The following is a 19,924-nucleotide window of genomic DNA, read 5'->3' as shown; positions in this document are numbered from 1 at the left end:
CCCTCGGGCCAATTTGGTGCTTTTTTCCCGCTTACCATTTCAAAAAACCAATGATGAAATTGAAAAAAATTGACATAAGAAAAACAGAATTTCTTACATTAAAATTGATATCGTTCTGTTTTTCAAACTACAATTTTCTAAAGGTTTTGCCCTCGCTCAACTTGGGATTGTTTTCGTTTCTTTTTCAAAATTGAAATTTTTAAAAAAAAATCGTCAACAAAGTATTCAATTTTTAAAGTTTCTAAGTAAAAAATGAAATTCTCGCATACCTATGTACTTTCCGAAGTACAATTTCTCAATAGTTTTCGCCTTCACTTGGACCTGTTCTCTGACTTTTTTCTTATCAAAATTAACATCCTAATAACATCTTTCCAATTCTAAAATTTTATAAACCAAAAAACGAACTTCTTGTATTAAAAAATATTGTTTTTTTTTATAGTTCTCTCGAAATACGAATTTTCCATAGTTTTTTCCCTCACCTCGCTCGGGTCTTTCCTATTTTTTTTTTCAAAATCTCGTTTTCAAGTTTTTTGAAATCAAATTTTCAAAAACTTTCGCCCTTGCTTCGCTCGGGCCAATTTTTTTCTTTTAAAATTGAAGAAAAATCACTTTTGGGCCTCCAAAAAATCAAAACAGAAAATGAACATTTTTGTAAGTCTTATTAAATATGATATCAATCAGCAAAATGGACAGTTTTCCCCTAGTTCTGTTGACAAATTTTCAGTCAAACCCCCTCCCTCCTCTCAAAAAACCTCTATGGGCCAATTATATGTATTCATTCCGGGCTCGCATTGGCTCTCGACGACCCAGACCACACTCCTCAGAATGTTAAAATTTGGATTTTTGTAGCCGAAATGACATGATACACCCCCTCCCTCCAATGTACCTACAAAGTATAACTATTAAAAATATAGTGTACGAAAAAAATACGATAAAAGTACGAAAAAGGTACAAAATTTTGGATTTTGGATTTAGTAGACACCCTGTGCTAGAAAAGTCTTTGTTTTTTACTTTATTAGAATGTCATACTTATATTTCAAATTGCTAAAAAGTTTTATTTTTTGCCAAAAACTGCTTGATATTTCTCTTTTTTTTGCAATAAAGTTCCAAACAGTCACAAATTTTTCCAAAAATTGCTTGACATTCTCATTTTTGCCAGGAATTGCCAAAAAGTCTCGCAAGTTCTTTTTTTAAGATACATTTTCCAATGAAGCATTCTAGCTTCTTGTATGATTTTTTTTTCAAATAAAATGTTTTGCTCATGTCTTGTAATGTTTTGGGTTACTTTTTGGATACTTTTTGGAACTTTTTTCGTTACTTTCCTTTCTTTTTTTTCTTAGGAAAGTGTAGTGGAAGGAAATGATGAACACAGCTTTTCTTCAATGTTTATTTGGAACAAGATTTATTTGACATGAATAGTTGAATAGGTTATCAATGGATATAATAACCTTAAGACTTTCAGACATAAACCAACGATCTGAAATAGAGGATCAATGAAAGTGCGGCCTATACAAAGGCGGTCTATCAACACCAACGCTTAAGCAGGCCTCCCTAATTCAACTACTCTTGAACCACTTTCATCTATGCGAAGAAGAAGAGATCTGACTTTTCCAGTCCTCTGGCTGAGTTTACATGTTTATTACATACTAGGGGGCTACGCCCCCTGGCCGCTTCGCGGCCCAACCCCCATACTCGTTCCTCGGGCTTCGCCCTCGGAACTCGCTCTTGGGGGCTGTGCCCCCAACCCCCCTCGCTCACTCTCAGAAGAGGTTTGCTCCCAAGTACTTTTCCTTAAAAACTACATATGTGTACCGATATTTCAAAAGGGCCCGTTCGGTCGGTGCCGAGAAGGGTGTAGATTTTATTTTTCAAAAATTGGCACAATCTTCCAAAGTTTTCCAATTGATCTAAACGGCGCGCGAATGTGAAGCTTTCATGGACAGCTTCACACTCAAACACTGTTGAGATCCACCGGAGAACACTGGAAATTTCAGGGATGAAAAGCTAGCCGAAAGCTTAAAGCCGAAAGCTGAAAGCCGAGCAGATTTTCGCACTTAGCCAAAAGCTAAAAGTTTGCAAGTTTCATTTTTTCCAAGCCAAAAGCTAGCCAAAAGTTTCATTCTTTTGGCTTTTTTCAAAGGCTTTTTTACAGAATTGAATTCCTAAATTCAGAAGAAACGAAAAAATGAAAAAAATTTCATTCAATTTTATTTTAATGCGATTTAGTGAAATGAAAAAAAAAGAAAATAATTCTAGCAATGAATATTCTCCACTATCTTTAATTATGAAATCAATGTATGTAATCTAATTTTTAATTCCCTTTTTTTGTAAATTGATGGCGTATCAGCTAAAAGTTTAAAGTCAAAAGCTTAAAGCCAAAAGTTTAAAGCTAAAAGCTTAATGAAATATAGCTGAAAGCTGTTGAATTGAAAATATAAGAAAAAGCCATTGGAAGCCGAAAGTTTCGCTAAAGCAAGCCTTAAAAATCGAGATAGCTGAAAGCTAAAGCCAAAAGTTTCAATTTTGAAATTTCAAGCTAAAAGCCAAAAGCTGAAGTTTCATTTCAAGGCTTTTCATCCCTGGGAAATTTATTTTGATTTTTGAAAAATAAAATCTATACCCTTCTCGGCACTGCACTTTCAACGACTTTCAGCACTTTGAACAATTTTTTTCAACCTCCAATACTTTTAATGAATTTTCAAGCAACCATTTTTGAAATTTTAGGTACTTAAAATTTTTATAATATTTCATTCATTTTTAAGTCATTTTCATAAATTTTCTTATTTTAGCTCGGTTTTTAAAAATTTTTGAACGCCGTTTATGGCATTTTAAGCAATTTTGGATTTTGCAATGTTTAAGGGTAGGTATGTCAATAATACATAATTTGGTACATAAGTACATATGTACATAAATACTGATATGCTTCGATTAAAACTTTGATTAAAATGATAGATGATAAATGCGAAAGCAAAGCACCGAAGATAGACGGATTAACATTTTTATAACATTAGCAATAATATCTGTTTCTGTTGACAATTTACGCTCGATCGATTTGCAAATCATAATCCTCGCATAGTAAGAATTCCATTGTTGGAGGAGTGGGAGGTTTGTATGCGCGCGCATGTCGCGTGATCCTGTCTGGAATAACAACGACATAGCATCGTATCGTGGTGCGTTGTACGTTGGTGGTTGTGTGTATGCTTGTGTGGGTGTATAAGTACACGCATCATCTTAACGGGTTTTTGTTTCAAGATTCCATAAAAATCGATCAAAATCGCACGATATAATAAACTTTTTGCTGATCTGTCTTCGCCATTATAATGAGCATGAATTTTCGAACATTTCCCTCGTTGACAGTAGCCATCTAGCATTTTTAGTTTTCGAGATAATTTAATTCAATTGAATTCAAATTTGGATTCAAAATAGCTCAAAAACTAAAAACCCTGGACGGGTAATGTAATCGAGGGAAATGTTCAGATTTTAATGCTCTTTAAAATGAGATATTAACAACCTTCCTAGCTTTTTTCGTTCTTGATATATTTGAGAATAATCGAAAAAACGGCAAAAACAGCCCACTTCAACTCAAAATTTGGGCCCTTTAATTCCAAAATTTTTGCCCTCGCGTATTTTTCCTGTATTCTAGAGAAGTTAAGCTGTCGATTAAAAAAAAAATTAGCTCTCTAGGTGCCATAGATCGGGCTGGGAATTTTTTTCCGATTTTTCGAGTATTTTTCGGGTATTTATTTTTCTTGCAGCTGTACAGGGTGTCCGGTAAGTGGTAGTACAAACTTCAGATTTGGATACAACCGGGTACGACTAAGAAAAAAAGTTATGTGAAGGTGTGGCCTATCTTCAAAATTGAAGGGGCAAAATTACGTTTTCAAAATCCAAGAGCCAAAATCCTATTTTGACCATGGGGGTCGGTAGTACTTTGAAAAATGAACAAAATTACCTATTATGACTTTTTGCCTAACTTGAAAATTGAAGGGGCTACACATGATTTTTAATTTTAAAGCATCGTGATGAAAAAAATGAATGCGGAAATGGATACTACGTCAAAAAATAAACAAATTTTGTTATTTTCATTTTTTTTCTTACGCTAAAATTTAAGAAGTTTTTGAAGCTCAAAAATTGTAAATTTAATGAAATTTTTAGCAATTTGAAAATTTTAGAGCTTCAAAAACTTCTTAAATTTTAGAGTAAGAAAAAAAATGAAAATAACAAAATTTGTTTATTTTTTGACGAAGTATTCATTTCCGCTTTCATTTTTTTCATCGCGATGTTTTAAAATTAAAAATCATGTGTAGCCCCTTCAATTTTCAAGTTAGGCAAAAAGTCATAATAGGTAATTTTGTTCATTTTTCAAAGTACTACCGACTCCCATGGTCAAAATAGGATTTTGGCTCTTGGATTTTGAAAACGTAATTTTGCCCCTTCAATTTTGAAGATAGGCCACACCTTCACATAACCTTTTTTCTTAGTCGTACTCGGTTGTATCCAAATCTGAAGTTTGTACTACCACTTACCGGACACCCTGTATAGTATAGATACGTCTTGAACAGCTGACTGATATTATATTGAAATTAGTTTTGGTAGACTTTCTATAGGATCGCTAAAGTAGTTAAATTAGCTGACAGTTGTTATGATATGTAAATAGTTTCAGTAGAATGTATATAGGATCGCTAAAGTATTTTTTTGATTTCCTTCCACTTCCACTACAGAAAGAAATTGAATACTAGCCCTGTGAGGATGAATGTTATGATGTAAAAATGGTGGGTTGCATTTTTAATTCATTATACAGTAAAAAACGTTTTGAAAATCATCCTCACGACCTGTCAGTCCGTATGTGTAGATACAAGACTAGACACATTTCGTAGTGTAGTAGGTACCTGAACCTATTGGTACAAAAACATTACAAAAAAAAGAAGAACTTTGTAACTCAGAAAAATGAATACATAATTAACTTTATTAAAAATTATACTTCTTGAAAATAAAATGTTTGAATCCATATAATTTTTCAGAAAAAAAGTGAAATTAAAATGTTTGGTTTGCATATCACAAAAGACATCTTTTCCAATTTCCACAATTCTTTCTGTATTACACATTTCTCTTGAACACTCTGTGATATACATTAGGTATATCTATTCAATATTCATGTAAAAACGTCGTCACATTTTGACATACTCGTACGATAAGTTCACTGACCTGGTCGTTTCGATTGCAGGTCGAATCTGGAAAATGGCTGAAGTCTTGACCGACGTGTACGACATTGTGTTTCCCAGTCCGCCGCCATTGAAAGAAATCGTTGCCATCTCAATAGCTCTCCGAATATGGCGTCAAGAAATTAACACGCATCGTATTAAAAACACTTTGGATAAGCTCAAACTGCGAACAGAAATTATATCAATGCGTGGTATACCGTCTATGATTACGTCCATCATTGAAAAATACGTCAAACGAGTCGGAATCTCAATTAAACAATGGCTAGATGATCACTCTTATCCACTTTTATTCGATATTACGATTTTGAACGACTTTATTGATTTTGTGATGGATTTTGATGGCTCAATTCATTATGTTCGGACGGCTAAACGATTTGTGCAATGTGATAAAATTGATAAATGTTTGAGATTTCGTATTGCCTGCAAGTATTGCTTCGAAGATGACATTCTACAAATTTGGCCTTCATTATCAACTCGTAATGACCTAGGATCGACGTACGTTGTAGAGTTCGCGAGACCTGAATTAAAGTACTGGGTTTTCCGGTTGAAAAATGAGCTGTACAGGTTACCTCAATCGGCATCTCATGGCCAGTCTATCGAAGAAGAAATTTTCTGCAGAGCCCATGAGCATGACCGTGCTAGTTACTCTTCATGGTCTTGCGTAGAGTACTTTTGGAGTCGTTTTGATAGTGATACTCGATTGCGCGTTATAGCCCACCAAAAAGTACGCATGCATCAACCGTATAGATATTTGCTCGGAAAAATTAATGAAGTGGAGCTCGAGAAATTCGCCAATACAAAGGCATGCCGGGTCATTCATAACTTGATGATTGATGGGGCCAATTTGCGCCGTGTTCGGTCATGTGACGAATCTTATTTAAAAACGAACGATTTTCAAGATAGAGTGCCCTTCATCTTTGCAATGTGGACGTATATAAAAGAACATATGAACGGAAGAGCTTTTTTCTCACTTGTTCAAAAGATTATTCTAGAAGAAGGTCGTGCGCCGAGCAGTGTTCCTGTCTGCTGCGAATTATGGAATACTGCTCCAGAGCATCTGAAAGCGAATGCAATTCAACAACTTTTAAGAGAAGATTCTTTGGCGCCGGCCTTTGAATGGGATGCTTATCTTGCGACTCGTATAGATAGTTCATTTCTACTGGCTGTACTGTCAGACGCATCAGCAGAAGACAGGTACACATTTTGGGGCAGACATTGGCGTAAGTTGTCAAATCTAATGTTAGCGGTAGATTATGATAAATTGATGCGATTCTGCTTCAACAATGATGAAAATGAAATCATGAATTTCAAACTAAACATCTATGTTTAATTATCATGAATTATTGCCGTTTTTAATACATATATTGAATCTACCCATGTACATAGAAGTATCACTATGACTCATCTGCAGCGTTATGAAAATTAAATATTATTAAATTATGTAGTTCTATAAAACAGCAAGAAGCTCGCCTTTTTTTCATAATATTAGCAAAGTAGTCTCATTCATTGCCGAAAAATTGTTTTTCGGGAAGATTTTCAAAAAAGCCTTCACAATTAAGGTAAAAGAAATATGATAATAGGCAATGTCATCGAAAACCCTCGAAACAAGTTGGATAATTTGAAAAACGAGAAATCGAGATGGTAAAAAAATTTCACCCTTCCCCCTCCTCCCAGGAAAATTGAGAATACCATATTATTACCTGAAAAAGTAAAAACTTTGAACTTCGGTGTAAAATTTTCACCTTTCTTCTACTACTACTTACTCCAAAAAAAAACCGTGAAGTGTTTACAGAGTACCTCGCTAATAAGAAATCGAAATGGTAATATTACTATTTTTGACACTCCTTCTTTCCTCTCTCCTTCCAAAAAATCTCAGAATGTCCAAAGACATTCCAAAATTGACTTTTAAAATACCCTCCTTCCCCACCCCTAATAAAGAAGTTGTGAATTGTATGAAAAGTGTCTCGCTGAATGTGCTTCTAAAGTTTCTCTTTTTTATTTTGAAACTTTGTTACACAGCTGTTTTCCCAGATATTGCCAAAAGGTGTTACTATTTTAACCAGTAATGGTGAGGAGTTCCTGCATCATGCTTAAATTGCCAAAGTCTCGTTTTTTTTTTACCAAAAATTGTTTTTGTTGTTGGTTTTTTCAGAAATTGTAGAAATTCTCACTTTTTTATACCGAAAATTGTTTTATGAATTTCATAAATTTTCAAACATTGCAGCGACAGCTTTATATTAAAATTTTTTTGTAATTTTTGAGTGTGAACTGTTTTTTGCTGCCAAGAAGCCAATAACATTCAAAAATTTAAGAAATTCGTATTTCCTTTCGTTTGTTGATTTTTCTCTAAGTATTCAAAATTATTCTGAATTGAAACTATTGAACTAAGATAGTGATTTTTTGCAATTTTCCATGTTGAAATATAATAAAATAGAAGCCTATTCGTATTACTCAATTATTTAAAAACTATAAGCTAAATATTGAATTTCTTGGTTTTTTAAAGCGAGTTTATCATATTGTGTACGTGTAGAATATTTCTGTCAATAAACTCATTGTTCTCCCAAATCAATGATTTTGTATTATGTTTCAGCTTATGATTCATACGAGTTTGAAGGTTTTTCTAAATACATGAACCTACGTAAAAATCTTTTGGTGAATTAGGTAATATACTTTATTGACTATCACGAAGAGAAAAGTTTGAAATTCAGATTGAGAGGTGCGAATAAATTGAAGTGAGATGGATTTTCACCGTATGGTGTGATGTAGATGTATGTACTAATTTTTAATGTTGGGTATATTTCATTCAGAAGAGGGGCTGTGATACTTTTTGTTTAAATGTTCAAAAATTCAATTTTTTTCACATCTCGTCCCTACTTCTTGAAGAAAAATAGACAAAAAAGCTTAATATAATATTATATTACCAATTAATTGAATAACCTACAAAAATATTCACCTTTTTTTTTCTTTTTCAACTGGTTACACTTCCTTTTTAACTTACGATTACAAAGTCCTGCCTTTGGCTTAAATTGTCAGAGTTATCGCTTTCTGCCAAAAAGTGTAGTTTCTTGCCAAATGCCTCACTTTTTTTCCAAAAAAATTGCCCAAACATCTCACTTTTTTCTAATTGCCAATCTCATTATTTTTAAATTAAAAAATTACTGAAAACCTCACTTTTTCGACTAAAATATTTTTTGACGATCATTTCCAAAAACATCTTGATTTCTAGCCGTTTTTTACCTTACAATGTCAAAAATTTCAAATTGCTAAAAACTTTTATACTTTTTACCAAAAACTACTTGAAATTTTCCATAAAAATTCCAAAAAGTCTTGCTAGTCCTTTTTTTTTACTTACATTGTCTATTAAAGCGTTCTGGGTTCTTTTGTGATTTTTTTCCTCATTAAAATGTTTCGCTCGCGTTTTGTGAATTTTTCGGTCACTTTTTGGAAACTATTTGGAACTGTTTTCGTTACTAAAGTTACTCTTTTATGTAGAACAAAATCGAGTACAAGCCCTGTGGGGAAGAATGTTACGATGTAGGTAAAAATTGTGGGTGGTATTGTCAATTAATTGTAATAAAAAACGTTTTAACAATGATCTTTACGACGTGTCAGTCCATAGATACGAGATCTAACATACATATTTCTTATTGTTAGTGCATCTACCCACCAACAGAGTGTCTTTGAAAAAAAAACGTAACTCAGAAAAATGAATTATTAATTTATACCCTTTGAAAGTAAAATATTTGAAAACCATTTTCGACACGTTAAAGTGAAGAATTTAAAAAAAAAAAATCGTGAGATTAAATGTTAGGTTCATTTTTTTTCAAATTTTTTCTGTATTACACATTTCTCTTGAACACTCTGTCATATAGTACTTAACTATTCAATATTCATGTAAAAATCTCCTGTCACATTTTGACATTACATTAGTTCACTGACCAGGTCGTTTCGATTGCAGGTCGTATCTGGAAAATGGCTGAAGTATCGACCGACGTGTACGATATTGTGTTTCCTAGTCCGCCACCATTGAAAGAAATCGCTGCCATCTCAATAGCTCTCCGATTATGGCACCAAGAAATCAACACACGTCGTATTAAAAACACTTTGGATAAGCTCAATTTGCAAGAAAACATTTTTCCGAGTAATTCAGTATCTCGTGTACCGTCTATGGTTTTGTCTCTGATTGAAAAATACGTCAAACGAGTCGGACTCTCAATCAAACATTGGCTACAAGATCATACGAATCCAAATTTTGCCAACAAAGAAATTTTGAACGACTTTATCGACTTCGTGGCGGATTTCGACGGCTCAATTCACTATGTTTGGACCGCCAAACGATTAGTTGAATGCGATGAAGTTGATATACTAATAAGATTTCGTATCGCTTGCAAGTATTGCTTCGAAGATGATATTGTACGAATTTGGCCTTCAGTTTCATCCCATAATGACCTAAAATCGAAAAAATTTCCATTTAAAGAGAATCCTGAATTGAATTACTGGATTTTCCGGTTGAGAAACCAGTTGTACAAGTTACCTCGCCTGTCGATGATTCATTGCCAGTCTATTGAAGAAGAAATCATCTACAGAATGCTTTTTACTCAAGCTACTCGGTACATTTCGTGGTCATTTATTGAATACTTTTGGAATTTCATCGATAGTGATACTCGAATTCGACTCATAACAGAAGAAGATGGATTAGCAGTACGTAGTCGTATGCTTAGACCGTATAGATATTTGCTCGGAAAATTAAATGAAGTCGAGCTCGAAAAATTCGCCAATGCAACGGGATACAAGATCGTTTTTGACTTACTATGTGATAGCGACCAGTCTCGGAATTGTTTTGTTCAAATGTGTGACAAATCTTATTTTGAAACTGACGTGCTAGATAGAGCGCCTTTCATCATGGCAATTTGGACCCACATTAAAGAAAAAATGAATGGTGATAATTTTTTCTTATTCGTTCGAAAAATGATTCGAGAATATGGTCGTTCTCCTATTAGCACACCTATCTGCTGCGAATTGTGGAATACCGCACCAGAGCATCTGAAAGCTCATGCAATCCAGCAACTTTTGTTGGAAGATTCTTTGAACACGACATCTGAAAATTATTTTTTGTCAGCACCTAAGATAGATAGTTCATTTCTATTGGAAGTTCTATCAAATGCATCAGAAGAAGATCAGGGAACATTTTGGTACAGATTTTTTTATTGGTTGATCAACAAGACGTCTGTAGAAGAATATGATCAATTGATGCGGTTATGCTACAGCGATGATGAAGAAGAAATCGTTGTTTTTAAAGATCTCGTTTTGCCTAGATGTCGCTCTTTACGAGAAAAATTCGCGAAATTATTCAACGACCTGAAATTAAAAGAACTGAACAAGTTTTTGGATTTTTGGTGCACGGATGAAGAAACACGTAGAACTATGCAACAAAACTTATTAGTCGAAGGATTCGAGGTTGACTTCAAAAACATCCCTCAGATATCGTCTCTACTCAACGATTTCATCGACGATTCTTATGACGACCTAAACCTCGCTACAGAATTCAAAACCCAGTTTCTCTATTCTCCCACTATGAAGGAAAAATTCACCAAACTAGTCGATTTGTACGGTCGTGGTCACTCGTTTTATCAAGAGGCAAACTTTATTGACATATTAGCGCCATCACAGCAGGTTGCTCGTGACTTGAAAAGACTTTACTTCATTCCTTTGCTCCAGCAAAAGTTGATTGCTGGTAATTTCAAGTCTAAAATCGAAGAAAAGGAATTTTCAAATTTTTTAAGCGAATGTACAAGTAACGAAGATGAAATTGTGGAGCTTAAAGCGAGCTTATCAGTAGATAACATGGTCCAAAATGTAATTCGAAACGCAATGGATAAAAAAGGTGGTCCAAAATATAATTCTTTCCTTGTTGATTGTTTGGAGTGGTATTTCAGCACTACTCAGGAACTCGATGAGTTCAAGGCGAGGTATGCTGAAGACGATGTGTTTGTCAAGTTGATTACAAGAGGTGGTTAAGATTTTCGATTACCTACTTTATGATTTTTTTTTTTTTGGAATTATTGTTTGCAATGTTTAAGAAAACTGGTTGACTTTTTCTATTCAAAGGTATCGTTACGAATTCGTTAATTTACGTAAAATTTAATCTTATTGTAAGTTTGTGTGAATATTTCCTAAAGTATACGTAAATACGAGTAACTCAAATGTCTTGTATTACAAAAAAAAAAATATGAATAATAGGTAGTTATGTTGTTGTGTTTTCAATTATGAATTAGAAATATAAAACTATCTTTCGTGAAAATAAAAGTGCTCCTTTCTTTTTCCATTTGCAATTTACCTGAGTCGTATAACTAGGCACTATAAAATGTTATTCTTACACAAATTTTGTGTGTATTGTGTAATGCATTTCTTAAAAGCTGAATTAATTTTGGTGAAACTTGCTTCAATTTGAACTTGAACTAAAAACAAAGTAGGTCCAAAGGACCAGAATAGATGGTCTTCGAGTCTATTGTCGAGTGTTCTTGAATAGCGAGAATTGAAAAAAATGCCCGTCATTAATGGAAAAAAATGAAGCGAGAATAAAACACTGAGAAAGTTCTTGAATGAAAGAACATTATAGGGAAAAATAAAAATCGAGGATCTTGAATAGAATTAAGATTGCGAATATCATACCGACATTGAGTGAAATGGAGAAAATCGTCAAATGAAAAATATTACTTTGGTAAGCTCGTTGAATCAATTGGAGTTCGATCCAATTTCGAAATGAGTAGGTAGGTTATTTTATTTTGAATTAATAACTATGCTTCCGAATTTATTACAAGAAAATACAATATACTGTAGGTAGATAATCAAAGAGAAAATCAACGATGAAAAAAAAATTGAAACGAGAAAAAAAATGTAAATAATTTTGCTGCTTTACTATGAGAGCTATGAAGAATATCATAATTTTCAAGTTCTGATATTTATAGTGGCGGTTGCGTTTTTAGAATTTGTCAAAGGGGAGGACAAAACAAGTTACCTATTCAAAAATGGAGAAGTCGAAATCACAGATAATTTTCTAAAAATCCTACGTGTTTGTGTGCTTACCTTGGTGAATTTGCCCCCGAGAGCTTCGGGGTTGATATTTGCATGGAAGGTGGGTAGGTACCCTTGAGCACCTTCCATCAGGGAAGTTTCAGACCCCCAGACCCCCCGTTTTTGAGAAACCCCCCTTTTCTGAAATTACAATAAAAAATTTTTCTCAGTCCCATGTGAACAGATTTATTTAATTTTTTAGTATGCTGTAAACATCCATAAGAGATATCCCCACAAAAATTGTCACCCCCTCACCTCATATTTTCCTCTCAAAATGGAGTTTTTTAGCTTTGTTTGCCTGTTTTAGCGATGACCATGAATCGGCACAAAAATACGAATATCATTTTTAAGTGTGTTTTTGACTCCTAAAAAACATATATTTTTTTCAAAAAAAAATTTGAGGTGGGTCGTGGTCAAAAATTGAAAAAACTTGCAGAGGAGGTAAAAATGAATTCTGGTGTAAATTATTGTTCTTGGTAAACGAGGTGTCGTTTCCATATGAATCGAACCCTCCGAACACGAATATGACGTCCAATTTTATATTAACCTCGTCCACACCCCTCAAGTTCCTCTGCCCCCACGTCAATTTTTACTATTTTAAAAGTTGAGCTATTTTCATTTCAAAATTGAAAAATCTAAAAAATCAAAAGTTTCCCATTTGTGTGGAAATTTTTGAAATTCACGCGAATCGCTGTATTTTGTCCAAAACTAACTCCTCAAATCGAAATTTCACAGTTTCTAGCCATTCTGGAGCCTCCAGCGTGATTTTTAAATTTCTCCCGAATTTCGAATTTGCTCCAGAAGGCGTGAATATGCAGTTGGGCAGCTAAAAATCGGGTTGTGTATTATACTCGACCTTTTTAACGAGTTTATCTATATTTGAGCCGATTTTGGGAGTGACACCTCAAGAGTGGTTTTTTGACCAGCTTTTTTCAAAATTAAAAAATCCAAAAAATCAAAAGATAACTGTTTGTGAGGAAATTTTTGAAATTTTTGCGAATCGCTGTATTTCTTCATGAACTAACCCCCGGAGCGCAAATTCTACCATTTCCACTCGATTTTTAGCTGCCCAACTTCATATTTACGCTTTCTGGAGCAAACTCCAAATTCTGGAGAAATTGAAAATTGCGCAGGAGGCTCCAGAATGGCTGGAAATTGTGAAATTTGGATTTGGGTGATTAATATCAGTTTTGGGACTTATTTTAACCATTTTTACTGATCAAGTACGTACTTTCAAAAAAAAAGCGTAAATTGCCAAAAACAGTCAATTTTGAATTTTCAAAAATTCGCCAAAAATCGAAAAATGAACTTTGGCAGCTGAAAATTTGGTTCTTGTGGTTTTAGACTATGCTCTTTCCAAAAATTGCGGTCCCGTTCAAATCGGAGTGTGACATCTCAAGAGGTTCCTTTGTTAGATAAATTTTCAAATTTGAAAAATTCGATGGGAGGGAGCGATGATTTGAGTCAGGGATCCAAAATTTTGCCTGCAGTCTTTTCCAATTTTTTTCTTAATAAAAAGGTCAAGAGGATCTACCCTAGTGCATCTTCTTCCTTTCGAAAAACCAGGTCAATTTCTCATTTTTCAAAAGCATCCTTCCCGGATTTTTGATTGACGCTATGCTCCACAATCCCCATATTCATTTTCTTGGTACAGGGTGTTTCACGGGAAACAGACGATTCTAAAATTGAAAATCTCCCTGAAAAATGAAGATATCACGGAGGTGGCGGTGTTCCTGGGTAGCCAATAACATCAATTTTACCCTCTTATGGTTGGTTACAGCCACCGCGCTCTCAGTACCTTGGCATATTGAACGAAAGAAGAAATCATTTTTGCGGTGAAGTGAAATTCTCAAAAAAATTGAAGATGAAAAAAATCGATTTTAACAAAATTTTAATGACAATTGAGGCAAATTATCATCTCATGGGTGCTGATATCAAGCAGAACTATTGCTACGGTGGTCCAACGGCCAATTTTCCGCTGATGAGCGAGGAGAAACCCTTACACGATCAGCGTGTGACTGTATGGGTAGGTGTTGCTTCATGGGAGATTATTGGCCTGTTTTTCTTTGGCGGAAATGTCAACACTGCGCGGTACCTAGACATGATAAACACCTCCCTACTCCCTTCCCTGGTGTAGCACAGACGTTTATGATCGATTTGGTTCGAACAGGATGGGGCTATGTGCCATAATACCCGCGAAATCTTGAATATTCTCCGTGAACCTTTTGATGGCCGTTTTTTTCAAAGCGCGTGGAAATGGAGTGGCTTCACCCAACCTGACTGTTCAGGATTTTTATTTGTGGGGATATTTAAAGTCATGTGTATACAAAGACTGCCTGCTAGATTTGGAGCAATTTAAAATGGGGATTGCTGATAAAAATCGAGAATTATACTGGATGTTTTGCAAAAAACATGAAAAAATTGGGTGAAAAGATTGAGAGCGTGTGTTGCCGCTGATAGTCAACATTACGTGGATGTTTTATAGCATACATAAAATTGATGTTATTGGGAACCCAGCATAAAAATTTTGAATTTTTTCACCAAGTAGTTTCCGAGTATTTCAATTTTAGAATCGTCGGTTTCCCGTGAAACACCCTGTACATACTCGTATTTCATAAAATAGGTAGGTATAGGTCTAGGTACTCGTATGTTTTTGAAAATGATATGTTTGAGGGCATTTTCTTCGACACGTTAAAGTGAAGAGTTTCTTCAGAGAAAAGTGAATGTAAAATGTTTGGTTCGCATCAAAAAGGAAATTTTTTCGTTATTGCACATTTTTTTTTCTGGACTCTCTGTTAATTATTTATTCAATATTCATGTACATAAATCTCACGTCACATTTTGACATTAGATTAGTTCACTGAACCGGACGTTTCGATTGCAGGTCGAATCTGGAAAATGGCTGAAGTCTCGACCGACGTGTACGACATTGTGTTTCCTAGTCCGCCGCCATTGAAAGAAATCGCTGCCATCTCAATAGCTCTCCGATTATGGCACCAAGAAATCAACACGCATCGTATTAAAAACACTTTGGATAAGCTCAATTTGCAAGAAAACATTTTACCGAGTAATTCAGTATCTCGTATACCGTCTATGGTTTTGTCTCTGATTGAAAAATACGTCAAACGAGTCGGACTCTCAATCAAGCATTGGCTACTAGATCATCTTAATCCTAATTTTTCCAACAAGGGAATTTTAAACGACTTTATCGACTTCGTGGCGGATTTCGATGGCTCGATTCATTATGTTTGGACTGCCAAACGATTAGTTCAATGCGATGAAGTTGATATACTAATAAGATTTCGTATCGCCTGCAAGTATTGCTTAGAAGATGATATTGTACGAATTTGGCCTTCGGTTTCATCCCATGATGACCTAAAATCGAAAAAATTTCCATTTGAAGAAAATCCTGAATTGAATTACTGGGTTTTCCGACTAAAAAACCAGTTGTACAAGTTACCTCGGTTGATGAATCAATGTCAGCCTATTGAAGAAGAAATTATCCACAGAACGTTTCGTAATGAAACTACTCGGTACATTTCATGGTCATTTATAGATTACTTTTGGAATCTCATCGATAGTAATGCTCGAATTCGACTCATAACAGAAGAAGATGAATCACGAATACGTAGACGTATGCTTAGACCGTATAGATATTTGCTCGGAAAATTAAATGAAATGGAGCTCGAAAAATTCGCCAATGCAACGGGATACAGGATCATTTTTGACTTACTATGTGATTTTGGTGATTCAACGGATTGTGTTGTTCGAATATGCGACAAATCGTATCTTAAAACTGACGTGCTAGATAGGGCGCCTTTCGTCATGGCAATTTGGACCTACATTAAAGAAAAAATGAATGGTGATACTTTTTTCTTACTCGTTCGAAAAATTGTTCGAGAATTTGGTCGTTCTCCGATTAGCTCACCTATCTGCTGCGAATTGTGGAATACTGCACTGGAGCATCTGAAAGCTGATGCAATCCAGCAACTTTTGCCAGAAAATTCTTTGGACTTTACAGCTGCAAATGATCCGGTGCCAGCATCTAACATAGATAGTTCATTTCTATCAGCAGTTCTATTAAATGCATCAGAAGAAGATCAGAGAACATTTTGGCTCAGACATTTTTGTTGGTTGATCGACAAGACGTCTGCAGAAGAATATGATCAATTGATGCGGTTATGCTACAGCGACGATGAAGATGAAATCGTTCATTTCAAAGATCTCGTTTTGCCTAGATTTCCCCCTATACGAGAAAAATGCGTGAAGTTACTCAACGACCTAGAATTAGAAGAACTGAACAAGTTTTTGGGTTTTTGGTGCACGGATGAACAAACACGTAAAACAATGCAACAAAGCTTTTTAGTCGAAGGATTCGAGATTGACGTCAAAAACATCCCGAAGATATCGCCTTTACTCAATGATTTCATCGACGATTCTTATGACGACCTAAACCTCGCTACAGAATTCAAAACCCAGTTGCTCTATTCTCCCACTATGAAGGAAAAATTCACCAAACTGGTCGATTTCTACGGTCGTGGTCACTCGTTTTATCAAGAGGCAAACTTTATTGACATATTAGCGCCATCACAGCAGGTTGCTCGTGACTTGAAAAGACTTTATTTCATTCCTTTGCTCCAGCAAAAGTTGATTGCTGATAGTTTTAAGTCTAAAATCGAAGAAAATGAATTTTCAAATTTTATGAGCGAATGTACAAGTAACGAAGATGAAATTGCAGAGCTTAAAGCGAGCGTATCGGTGGATGAAATGGTCCAAAATGTAATTCGAAACGTAATGGGTAAAAAAGGTGGTCCAGAATATAATTCTTTCCTTGTTGATTTTTTGGAGTGGTATTTCCGCACTACTCAAGAACTCGATGAGTTCAAGGCGAGGTATGCTGAAGATGATGTGTTTGTCAAGTTGATTACAAGAGATGGTTAAGATTTTCGATCACTTTATGAATTTTTTGCGATGTTTAAGAGAACTGGTTGAATTTTTCTATTCAAAGGTATCGTTACGAGCTCGTTAATTTACGTAAAATTAATTCTTAATTGTAAGTTTTGTGAATGTTTCCCAAATTATATCTACCTAAATAATAACATTAAAAAAAAGATGAATAATAGGTCGGTAGTTACTCGTATGTTGTTGAGTTTTTAAATATAAATTATTGGAAATACATATAAAATTAAAAAAAAAAAAAAAAAAACTGAATTTTGCTGTTGACTAGCTTGATTTCAACCACATTTTTTTCTTACGTGAACATACTGAGAAAGTTCTTGAATGACAGAACAGTATGGCGACAAATAAAACTCGTCTCGAGGATCTTAATTACATAGAATTAAGATTGAGAATATCATACCGGCATTGAGTAAAATAAAGAAAATCGTCAAATGAAAAATTTGAAATGAATACCTCTCCAATTCTCCATAGTTTTTATCAATTCAATCAAGGTTCACGGAAAATGTCTACATTGTTTTGGTATCTTGTTGAATTAATTGGAGTTCCATCCAATTTAGAAATGAGTAGATAAGTAATTATATTTTGAATTGATAATTAGGCTTCGGAGTTACAAGATGAATATTGAAATGCAATGTTAATCTTGGTAGATACTTAATCAAAGTAAAAATCAACGATGGAGAAAAAAATTGAAAAGAGAAATAGAACTATGAAAAATATTTGAATACTTGCCTCTGATTGGTTATACATATTATGAACTTAAAAATGAATCAATGATTATAATAAGAATACTTAGGTATCGAAAATATGGAAAGTTCTGATATTTCGCGGAGATGGCGTATTCAGAATTTTTCCAAGGGAAGGACAAAACAAGTTATTCAAGAATAGCCTTGTGTGTACGTTTGTCCATAATATATATTCAGGGTATCTAACAGGTAGTGAAAGTAGTGAAAAAGTAGTGATTTTTAAAATGGGTAGTGAAAGTAGTGAAAAAGTAGTGAATTTTGGTAAAAAGGTAGTGAAAAAATGAAAAAATTCAAATGCGTTCTTTTTTTTCTCAATCTTCATTCTGTAGAAAAGAGCTCATTTGTCGACTTTTTTAGAACTTGAATTACACAATTTCGAGAGCTTTTGCCCTCGCTTCGCTCGGGCTATTTGCTCTTTTTCCACAACGGCAATTTTTTGTTCAAATTCAAGAAATGTTCAAAGTTTGAATCAGAAAAATGAATTTCTCTCTGCATGAAGAATTTTTTTTTTTACTTCTCAAAACCTGAATTTTTGAAAGCTTTTGCCCTCGCTTCGCTCGGGCTCGTTAGTTTTTTACTGTTACAAAAAAGTTTTTTATTCATCCAATTTCATTACATTAGCCAGAACCTAATATGGTGAAAATAAAATCAAAAATTGAAATGATAAAACTATATTTTCAACATCCGCTTGCTTGAAAAAAATCTTGGGATGTTTGAAGACACTGTAAAAGCGACAAATTCTAATGTGAAAGTTTGCTCCCCCCCCTCCTCGGCTCTCTTTTCTTAGAAAATCTCGAGTGTTTAAAAAATGTCCTGCTAAAGTCTTTCTTTTTTATTTTGAAATTTTGTTAGATGCCTTGTCTTACAATGGATGTAATGCGTTCATTTGCATTGTTTTTTTTTTTAAATAATTTTGATTGAAATTGAAAAATACTTTGTATGCAAATTTTCAACTAATTTCAATTTTTTTGAAAATAAATTTTCCTGTAAAAAATTTGACTTTGTAACATTTTTAGTGGGGGGGGGGGGGGGGGTCGTGTGGATAGCATTCTGAAAATTTGGTTGAAAAAAGGTAGTGCAAAAAGTAGTGAAAAAGTAGTGATTTTTCAAAATAAAAATCCGTTAGATACCATGATATTTAATCAAATTATTTTAAAACCAGTTTGACGGGTTATGATGTATGTACTTATTACTGCATTATTGCTAAATAAAAAAAATGAAAAATTCAGTTTCATGGTTTTATTGTTTTTTTTTGTTTTTTGAAAATTGGAGGGGAGGTTTGATATCAAGTTGTGAGGGACCTCAAAAGATTACAGGAAACATTTTGGACCGACTTAAACCATCACTTTTCCGTCGATATTTCAAATTTTAAAAATTTTTTACGCATTGAAAATAGAAAAAAATGTTTTTTTTGAAAAAATCATTTGGAAACCCCCCCCCCCACAATGCTGAATTTGATTAGAATGCTATATTTGAAAAATTCCAAAAAATCTCACTCAATGTGTGAATCTCGTTTTTTTTCACAAGAACTTATTGCTCGCTTTTTTTTACAAAAAATTGCGAAAATACGACTACGTAGTACGTACATATATCAATTTTTCACCAACAATCGATAAAAAAAATCCTGCTTTTGGCCAAAAATTGAAAAAAACCTCGCTTTTTACCATTGTTGAAATATTTTACATTTTTCATCTAAAGTTGTCTAAATGTCACTTTTTTGCTTAAAATTAAGCTACTGAAAAGCCTTCCTTTTGCTGAAATTATCATAGGGTCGCGTTCTCCCGTTCAACAGATATGGCAACGAGTCTAGTCATTTTGTTAAAATTGCCATGAAGTCTCATTTTTTGCGAAGAATTTGTTAAAAGAATTAGAACCTTGGGTTAAGTTGGTACATCTACATATACCTACTACATATTGGTTTCTGGA

The 19,924-nt window shown here is 34.1% G+C and overlaps 1 protein-coding gene across 1 annotated transcript in view; it reads left to right on the top strand.

The window, feature by feature from the left end:
• Window positions 1-18,237, top strand: part of LOC135840820 (uncharacterized) — a 126,466-nt gene extending 108,229 nt beyond the window's left edge. Inside the window, exon 3 of the mRNA XM_065357536.1 lies at window positions 15,181-18,237. Within this exon, the coding sequence (XP_065213608.1) occupies window positions 15,195-17,237 (2,043 nt within the window). The 5' untranslated portion in view covers window positions 15,181-15,194 and the 3' untranslated portion in view covers window positions 17,238-18,237. The remainder of the gene's footprint in view (window positions 1-15,180) is intronic.
• Window positions 18,238-19,924: the final 1,687 nt, after the last annotated feature.

The sequence above is a fragment of the Planococcus citri genome, chromosome 3, assembly GCF_950023065.1.
Source record: "Planococcus citri chromosome 3, ihPlaCitr1.1, whole genome shotgun sequence".
Classification (NCBI taxonomy): Eukaryota; Metazoa; Arthropoda; class Insecta; order Hemiptera; family Pseudococcidae; genus Planococcus; species Planococcus citri.
Note: the sequence above shows the minus strand (reverse complement) of the source record. Positions and strands in the feature narration are given on the sequence as shown.